Below are 10,000 nucleotides of genomic sequence, written 5' to 3' on the forward strand. Positions count from 1 at the left end.
TAAACGCTGTGTCCGAATGAGAGGTTACAATTCCTTGATCTCAATCATATTGAAAAAGATATTTAGTTCAGAGAGTTTTATCTAACCTAGAATATATAATATGTAAGATAAATTGATATTTTTTAGATATTTATCATTTCTTTATGGAGAGAATAAGCCTATTTTGGCATATTGGTTGACATCACGCCATAAACAGCGAACGGACGAAGCCGAAGAGTAGGAGTGACAACAAACGCAAAGATGGTAAGACACACCTTTCTCACCTTCTCTCTGTTTTACCCATAGTAAAAGGTTGATTTCATTCTCTTTAGATAATTAGGCAGCACCATAAGAACATCAAGCATTGTTCCTCGAACTTAAATCCTATTTTAGTTGTATCAGATAAGGAAAGTTTAAGGTATTTAGGGGGATCTGTCAGATCAATTATTTCTCCGTATGTAAGCTTAAGTTTCGCCTAGCATAATATTTCATGCGTTTGATATTTTATTTCATCTCGAAGCAGTTCGAAAAAGAATAATTGTGGAAGTGATATTTTTTTCTAAAGTCAAATAGGTCATAATATTATATTTAATGATTCATTTTCACTATGTACCGGTAAGACTTTTTGTCATGTGATATTTAGGCTCTCGTTTTGACCCTCCTTTTTTGTTTGTTTGTTTGATTTTACATATTGACTTATTTTTAGTTATTTTGCATAATGTTTAAGGGAAGAGATGTTCACAAGTCTTTAATTATGCTTCTTTTCAGCATTTTTCTGATTTAATTGCTAATTGCATGCTGTAAGTGTCATTGAAGTTTGTTATTGTATATGGGAAACTATGATAAATATCTAGGAGACTTCCACAGTGGCTCTCAGAATGGCATTCTACCTTGATTAGCTTTGCTGTATTCTATCTCTATATACTAGAAAACTCCAGTGGTCTGTGTGCTTGCAATCTGTCATCCAACATGTTAGTGGTGTTGTGTCATGTGGTTGCTGTGGCCTCCATGCCTTCTGCTCTATTGCAAAGGCCAATGAATCTACACTTTACATTCTGGCAAGATTAAGCTAGGACTGGTCTTTATTTGTGATAGTAAATTACCAGAGAGTTTTCCCAGCTCTATCTTCCTAAAATTTACATGGTGGATCTTTGTTTGTCTTTTCTGAAGTGTCAACTGGCATGGAGGTCACAGCAATCAGTATGTAGGCCAATGAACGAGCATTAGTATGATTCACCAAAATAAATTATTTATCTGTGATATAGAAATAGAAGCAAGAAGTAGATATAGAATTTAGAATATTATGATTGTTTTCATTGTATTACTGAATCTTACAAGATGGAATCAAGTTGGGAATTGGCTTATTACAAACTCGGCCTTTTTTTAACCCATTGCCGATGGGGTGCCTAATGGCCTAACTGGTCTACGACACTAGCGGCACCAGCTAAAAATTAGAGGGACGGGGAAAGGATTTTCTCCGCCCTCCGGGTAGTGCAAACTAGCACAGGCTAGCTCTAGAGCGAGCGCCGTTACAGCCATAATTCATCATGACTGTGTGCGCACTTCAACTGTGAGCATATCCCAATGTCGAGTCATGTACTCATTGACACCTGTCTCTTAGGCCTAATCGGTGCCAACATGTATGTCATGACACCCATATGCAATGGGTTGATAGGTCAAATTAGTTGACATGTGTTGAATAACCAAATCGGTCTTCCAGTCTAAGGTCAGGTTAAATAACGTAAACTGGCCTGACCATAAGAATAAAAAAAAAAGTAAACTTGACCTGATTGAAAAGATAGTTGAATAGACAATAGAAGCAGAGTTGACCAAATAGGAAACTTGTTTGATTGTAGGCCAAAAATAGTGGTAGGCTGACCTTATTTGAGAGATGATCTAAACGTATTCAAATAATTTCACATCATTCAAGTAAAGTAAATGATCTTTACCCAGATTCTAGGTGATATTTTCAGGTGTAAAAGTTAATGACTAGAAATAAAGTTGTTAAAGTTATTGTTTATCCCCAATGCATACACCCTTATTGACTAGGCATAGCCTCTTAAGAAAGACGTAAGCATGATTCCATACAATAATTCTTGAATCTAGGATGCATCCACCTGAAATTAAGTCCCACAGTTACCAGCAGACTTTAACGGAAAATACATGGAGGTTTATTGTCCTGTAACCAAAGTGCCAAAGGCCCATAGGCTTTGGTGAGTACTTGAGTCACTGCAGCTGTGTCTTTCTTAACCCATTGCAGACGGAGATGAATTTGCTTGCCCAGCCTCCAGGATAGGTTTTATTTTAGAGAGAGACCACTTGAAGCAATATAATTTGAAGCATCCAAATCTCTTTCAGTCATTCATTGTAAAACTAGAGCGGTTTTTGTGTTTTATTTTTTTGTGTGTTTTATTGAGTTTAGAGACTTATATGTGCCGTATGACAGGCTCTATCAGTGCTGCAGTTGACTAAAATTGTAGTATATTATCCATATTAGCTCATTATTTTCTTTATACTCAGTGTGATAGAAGTATTGCTGTTTTATGGGAGGACAAAAGGCAACTTTATTTTTTCGTATTTTTGTGCTGTCATGAACGAATACGAAACATATAACCACCTACAATTAAGATAACAAGAAGAGGTAGGGGGTAGGGAAGAGGAATGAAACCTGTGCTTGTGACTGTGAGTGCCACAGTGAAAGGCATCCATATTGGCACAGGAGTACATTTTAGACACTGGGTATGGATTGAGTCACCTTCCTCCTTTTGTTCTGCCTGCACATCCTTCATCGGCGGTACTTTTGAGCAAGAGTATGTCAACTTAGTGTGTCATTGCTCTATAAAGATAATGCTTGCTAGAGACCGTGGATGGGTGCCATTCAAGGCTCTCTCTCCTGCTGGTGCTAGGAAAAAGTGGTGCCATCTAGGTTTTGGACGTTAAGCTAGCACAGTATTACGGTAATTATAGTAATTATGACTGCAGTAGCCATCATCACTCATTCCTTTTTCATAGTAAAATAAAATAGCACAGTGATCCAAAATCCCCGAACGTCATGTACGTCATGACGCCCGTCGTCAGGCCAAAGCTCCTACGTCATGTATGTCATGACACCCGTACGCAATGGGTTAACCTGTTAACAATGGGGGATAGATTTACTTACCCAGGCTCCTTGGATGGGTTTTATTTCAGAGTGAGGCTGCTTCACGCAACATATCTTGACTTTTCCCACTCTTTCAATCACTCATTGTAGACCTAGAGCCATTCTTGTGTTTTGTTTTTTGTGTGTTTTACTGATTTTAGAGACTAATATTTATCATATCACAGGCTCTATCAATTCTGCAGTTGACTAAAATTGTAGTTTAGTGTCAATATCTGCTCTTTTTTATACTCATTGTAATAGAAGTATTGTTGTTTTATGGGGGACAAAAAGCAATTTTATTTTTTCATATTTGTGTACTGTCATGAAAAATACAAAACATATAACCATCCCTAATGAAGATAACATAATGAGATAGGGAAGAGGAAGGAAACCTGTGCTTATGATTGTGAGGGCCACAGTAAAAGGCATTCCTACTGGCATAGGGGCTTGTTGTAGATACTGGGCATAGTTTGAGTCCCCTTCCTCCTCTCATTCTGCCAGCACATCCTTCATCTGCAGTACTTAGAGCAAGAGGTCAGCAACTCGCTATGTACCATTGCTCTATAAAGATAGTGCTTGCTAGATGGGTGCCATTCAAGGTTCTCTCTCCTGCTGGTGCTAGAAGAAAGTGGTGCCATCTAGGTTTTGGATGTTAGGTGAAACCCATTTTGTTTAATATTACAGCAGTTATAATAATTATAACTACAATTGTCATCATCACTCACTCATTACTCATAGCACAATAAAATAACACCGTGATCCAAAATCCCAAAACATCATGACGCCCGTTGTCAGGCCACAGCTCCTGTATCATGTATGACGAAAAAACATGTCACCTAGGTTAAATGATTATGGGCTTACCTTCACCTTCTGCAGTCTTCTATACTTAAAAGTGTTGTGTTATATGCTATTTAAGGACAGAAGCTTAATTTTTCTCAATATTTGCCTGATCCTTGTTTCAGTATTTAGAAGCAACAAACATGGTAGATAATCTAAAACACTTACAACTGTTGACTATTTAATTGTTCTTATACCCATAAATGCTCAGTAACATAGAACTAGGTAACATAGTATATATCAATGGAGTGTCATCTTTATAGAATGATAATTCAGTGCTTTGGTTGTTTAGGGTATTTTGGTGAAAGTTATTATTTGGTGACCTGAGCCTTGAATTGCAAATATCACATAACATAGAACAAAGCCATAGAGATAAAAAAGGAAGGAGAAATAATAGACATAAACAGAATTTGAAGAATAAGTATTTTTTTGTGTTTGTGTGATTTTCATTTTTATATTGTCTGTATGTAAAATACTGCAAATTATGCAAATCAAGTTCAGTGGAAGTGGTCTACAAAAGAAATACATAGATATTATTATTTTATATTTTTTTCTTGCTTGGGATCTTCCTTGCCATATAGATTTCATAGTCTTTAAACCAATTTTTCAATGATAGGTTAACCCATAGCTGATGGGTGTCATGACATACATGACGCAGGAGCTCTGACCTGACAACGGAAGTCTTGATATACATGACGTTCCAGGATTTTGGATTGCTGTGTTATTTTATTTTGCTCTGAGTAATGAGTGAGTGTTGATGATAATTGCAGATATTATTATTATAATTGCCATAATCTTGAGCAAAGTAGGTTTCACCTAACATCCAAAACCTAGATGGCACCACTTTCCTCTAGCACCAGCAGGAGAGAGAGCCTTGAATGGCACCTAATCACAGTCTATAGATGCTGACTTCTTGCTCTAAAGTACTGCAGATGAAGGATGTGGAAGCAGAACGAGAAGAGGAAAGTGAATCAAACCATGCCCAGTGTATTCGATGTGCCCGTGTCAGTAGGAATGCCTTTTACTGTGGCACTCACAATCATAAGCACAGGTTTCCTTCCTCTTCCCTACCTCTGCATGTTATCTTCATTGTGGATGGTTATTTGTTTTGTATTCATTCATGACAACACATAAACACAACAAAAATAAAGTTGCTTTTTGTCCTCCCATAAAACAAGAATACTTCTATCACACTGAGTATAAAGAAAATAATGAGCTGATATGGACCCTATACTACAATTTTAGTCAATCACAGCATTGATAGACCCTGTGATATAACATTTATCAGTCTCTTAATACAATAAACACAAAAATTGAAATACAAAAATAGCTCTAGTTTTACAATGAGTGACTGGGCAAGCAAATCTATCCCCCGTCCAAAATGGGTTAATATCTGTAGTAGGTATCAAAATCGAGTATGTAATAATTTTATGAAATTTCCTCAGTTTTCATTTTTCTCTAAAAGAAAAAATAACAGAAAAAATATTTTTTTACTTTTAATAACACTGTCAGTGTATCTGAGAACAAATTTTAAGTATGTTTAACCATTCGCTCAAGTGCTTGTGCTACTTGGATCAACTAATGGGGCCACAACTTACTGAAAGAAAATATGAAAAATATTAATCTAAAGAATTATGTGAATTCTAGGGAATGACGAACTTAGAGAATATTGGTCAAAACTCGGGACTTTTAAGCTTCTGTGAAGGCATATATGGCAGCCTAAGGCAGGTAGCATTGTAATTGTATGCAACAGTGTCTATGAACTTAAATGATTCTGATTTTGGAATATACTGTTTATCTAGGTTTAGTTATTGCTTGGCAAGACACACTGTCTGTGTCAAATTAAAATTGTGGTGTAACAAATAGAAGAGGAAAGTGAAACAGAATTTTTTACATTTTTGCTCAATAATGTAGTAATGATCCTACTACACAGAGACTACATTTGGTAATTTAGTTCCGTAATGTCCAGATAATAATTTTTCACAATTTTGGCTTTTTCAAATTTATTTATATTTATTCCAAGTTAGCCTGTTACATACAAATCAGGAGTAGCACTTTCTACCTACCAGATAGAAGTCCATTAAAATAAGGCATATTGTAAACAAGGAATCACTATAAAAATTTTCCTTTTTTGTGTATGAAGGCAGAATTCTTTTTGAATATTGTTTTAGTATTACATACGAAAATAGATTAGTAGGCTGGTAATGGCAAGAAATTTTGAATAATGAGCCTTTTATGATATTTCTGTCTTTTATTTTGTTTCACTAACTAAAGAAATATCAGATGTGCTGTAGAAAGATGTTAATGGTGACAATAATACATATATCAAAAGAATATAATGGAAAGGTCAACTTTTTATCTGTCATGATACTATAAACTTTTCACTATATATATATTTTTTTTCCACTTTTCCAGTCTGCTGAAGTAGAGGAAACTCTGAAGAGAATTCAGTCCCACAAGGGTGTGGTTGGAGTCATTGTGGTCAATGCAGAAGGTTAGTATTATTTTCAAGATCTTTTATTTATCCTGCACAATCTACTGATATAAGACCTCATCTCAGAATTGGTTATAGATTATTCCTTGAAATTTTAAGATGTGTGTTTGTTTTATTATTCATTTCTATCTCTGGTCTCGGAGCCACCACTTGGCACCCCGTTTCCTGGTTTCTTTACATTCCTTAGTGTTGATAGAAATTGTTGTGTGTAAGTTTATTTTTAACATGCGAAGCTAACTACTCTATTTATTATAGGAATCCCTATCAAGAGTACTTTGGACAACCCCACTACCATTCAGTATACTGGACTCATCAGCGGCCTAACTGACAAGGCTCGAAGTGTTGTTCGCGATTTAGATCCAACAAACGACTTGACATTTCTGAGAGTTCGATCAAAGAAGCACGAGATTATGATAGCTCCAGGTGAGTGATGCTTGTGTTGTTATTGGTTTAATTACAAAAAAATATTCTCCATCTCAGTAATTCACCAGGGGAATACTCTTGACCCATTCACATTGGATGATGTGATATTACGTCATCAGTATTTCTGACACAACTAATGAGGTCATGGACTGTTGCTGTATATACATATTGTTCATAGTTATATTTGTGTATACACATTGTAGATGCATTTGCAAATACACATTTATCTTAACTTATCAACAAAATATAAAAGAATATGAAAACTTCTTTTTGTCACACTCTAGAAAAGGTTGGGTGAAAATTGCTCTGAAAGGTTCAGCACAGCCTCATGCCTCAAGAAATCTAGTGGGAAGTTTCTCACACTTGCTATATTGCCTATGGGAGTGACATTAGGCAAAAATACACCCTATCGTGAATGGGTTGAGACCAGGTCCCACTATTGAAACCTGGCCCTGTTTAAGTTATATTACAGTTACACTCTCCCTTGGCTAAAAAGCATTTTTGATAACGAGATAACTGCATGATAATGTTCAGCGAAGGTCTAAGGTAATCATAAACTGTAAATCCTTATTATCAATCAAATAAAATAACAAGATCTGCAAAGAACATTTTTGGTCTGGATTGTCTAGTTCCCTTGATAGGATTCTCAGACTTAGCCAAGGGGGTGATAGTCCCTGACTTGAGTCTGGTTCCAGTGATAGATGAGCCTAGTGGAACCCTGGCTTTGCACAATATTATATCCTTTGTTCATGTTGTTTTATATTTTATACTGCCATGTTAAACATTCTTTTGGAGAAAATGGCATCAGATTACTTATTGTAAACATATTGTCTTGAAAAAAGGATGTACATAGTATATGAACCAATCATAAGAGGGTATGAGTGAGATTAAGTAACTTCCACAGTGCAAGAAATGTATTTGATGCATTTCAAATTTTATCTTCATCTGAAATACAAATCCAAACACGTCAAAGGAATTTCTTTTGCTGCACATTTGTCACAAGGAACTTTGTTCATGAACCTAATCAGCAACTTTTATAGAAGTGGAGCAAGGCTACAATGCCAAGTTAGTATGAGATTATAATAGTAGAGAACAATGGGGCCAGCAGCTTTATCATCATAGGCTGTCATCTTACTAGTTGCTTATGATTGCTACTTAGGTGAGATTTGTAACATAATTAAGATTGAAATGGATAGTCAGACAGACGTAAATGTATATAGTTATTATAATGGTAAAAATATCTGTGAACATTTTCTCCACTACACCAATCATATAAGTCAGGAAAATGATAACTAATTATAATCTTGATTTTTTCTCCAATTTCAGATAAGGAGTACATGCTGATCGTTGTCCAGAACACTAGTGAATGAGTAGAACATGAAACATTCTCTGGTAATTTTCCATTAACTTATACATGTAGAATCAACGGAAATGTTATTTGATTAATTAAAGCTTTAATAAGTTGTCGTTCTTTATTATCCTGCAACTTTTATGTGGAAAGATAAGGTGAATATATTCTTAAAAGTCTAAAAAACAAGGATCTTCCAAAATGTTTATTCTTAAGTGAATTTCTCTTTTGTCTGAGTTTGCAAATATAATAACGTGCAAGGATAAAAGGTATGGTAAAGAATATTTTATGTATTAAATATATATACGTGCACACCATTCAAATGAATGTAATTCATGCCATGTTTTACTGCTTTATTTAATAGCATTATACGAAACCCTTTTATGATACACTTGATAAGCTTTATAAATCTATGATACATGAAATTATGTACCATTATAAAATCAAAGGAAAATGGAAGAAAATTCCATTTATTGATTTACAATGTACTCATTATGGTTGTCCATTAATATAATTGAGAAGCTCAAGTTTGTATTTATCTCCTTTATATATTGGAAATATACTTGGTACCAATATTTTTTTTTTTTTTTTTAAGTGAAAATAAGCAATTATTGTATGCTTTGCAGATAAATGAAGTCTTTACTTCTGTCCACAGATCAGTTTACTAAGCAAAATATTTTAACAAGTAATAGAATACCTATTCTCAAAAAAGTACATGGAACATTTTCAGTCTTTCATGATAGCTGGTTGTCAGTTGATATTCAGTTCACAGTTCATCTTTAGTTGAAGTTTTAAAGAAGGTTAAAAAAAACATTAAGTTCCCTGTTGTACCAATGTAAGGGGAATATTGAGAAATTTTGTAATGTTTAAGTCTGTGACAGGGTTCTTTAACATATGGGTCACAAGCTGCTCCTGGTCAATGAGTGACTGTTGTATTATTAAAAAGATATATATTATCATAGATGATGTATTTTTAATGATATATAATAATTTCACAATGATAGATAAAAAATAAATGTTCTCATGCCAGATAGGAAACAGTAAACGTTACTGACTAAAATTATCACATGGACCTTGGTCCTCATAAACTAGTCCATAATCAAAAACTTTTATAAAACATTTTCAAGGGGTAGCAACTTATTTACCCTTTGCACTTGGACATCAAGTCAATTATATCATTACTTGGTCATAAGAACTAGGAATCCATTGGTTCTTTATGTCTACAAGGAAAAACAATGCTTATGATGTTAATGCAAGAACAAGTGTTGTACTTCTATGCTGCCCTGCTCAAGTTTGGTAAAATCTCATCCTGAAGGCTTATCTATATGAGTATCTGATTATTTTATGATGTTTAATTGTTATTTTTGTTATAGAATTTGTGTTACGCTTCATCCATTTGTGTTCAGATCCCTTAATTATTTTATGCTACAGCTTTTCTTTCTCTCCTGCTGAGGGAAAACTATACTGTTTACTTTCAGTTTTATTATTTTATTGTTTAGACCAGGGATCTCTTTTACTGCTGGATGCGTGAAGGATCCATTTCAAGTTCTTTAAATGTAATAAGAAAGAGATGAAAGCACACACAACTAATGTTTCAAGCTACATTGACTTGTCATTTCAAAATGTCAAAGATTATTAACTACATCAATCATTTTTCAGATGAAAATCTTGATGCCAGAAATAAAATATAGTCATTACATAATGCTAATAGTTGACAGACCACATCATTACTGATATTATTTATCTATTTCTCTCAGAGGGAAGCTAACAGACGGCTGCT

The 10,000-nt window shown here is 34.6% G+C and overlaps 1 protein-coding gene across 1 annotated transcript; it reads left to right on the forward strand.

The window, feature by feature from the left end:
• Positions 1 to 102: 102 nt before the first annotated feature.
• On the forward strand, positions 103 to 8,747 carry robl (dynein light chain roadblock). The gene is made up of 4 exons (XM_086550702.1): positions 103 to 243; positions 6,371 to 6,449; positions 6,705 to 6,872; positions 8,199 to 8,747. The coding sequence occupies exons 1-4, from the start codon at positions 241 to 243 to the stop codon at positions 8,240 to 8,242; spliced, it is 294 nt and encodes a 97-aa protein (XP_086406828.1). The 5' UTR covers positions 103 to 240; the 3' UTR covers positions 8,243 to 8,747.
• Positions 8,748 to 10,000: the final 1,253 nt, after the last annotated feature.

This window comes from Penaeus japonicus, unplaced genomic scaffold (assembly GCF_977035675.1).
Source record: "Penaeus japonicus unplaced genomic scaffold, GWHDUDI00000001_assembly GWHDUDI00000024, whole genome shotgun sequence".
Taxonomy (NCBI): domain Eukaryota; kingdom Metazoa; phylum Arthropoda; class Malacostraca; order Decapoda; family Penaeidae; genus Penaeus; species Penaeus japonicus.

Bases quoted from the DNA above. Each gene is read 5' to 3' on its own strand.
- robl (XM_086550702.1), top strand. The intron at 6,450-6,704 runs GTTAGTATTATT...TATTTATTATAG, and splicing joins CATTGTGGTCAATGCAGAAG to GAATCCCTATCAAGAGTACT. The intron at 6,873-8,198 runs GTGAGTGATGCT...CTCCAATTTCAG, and splicing joins CGAGATTATGATAGCTCCAG to ATAAGGAGTACATGCTGATC.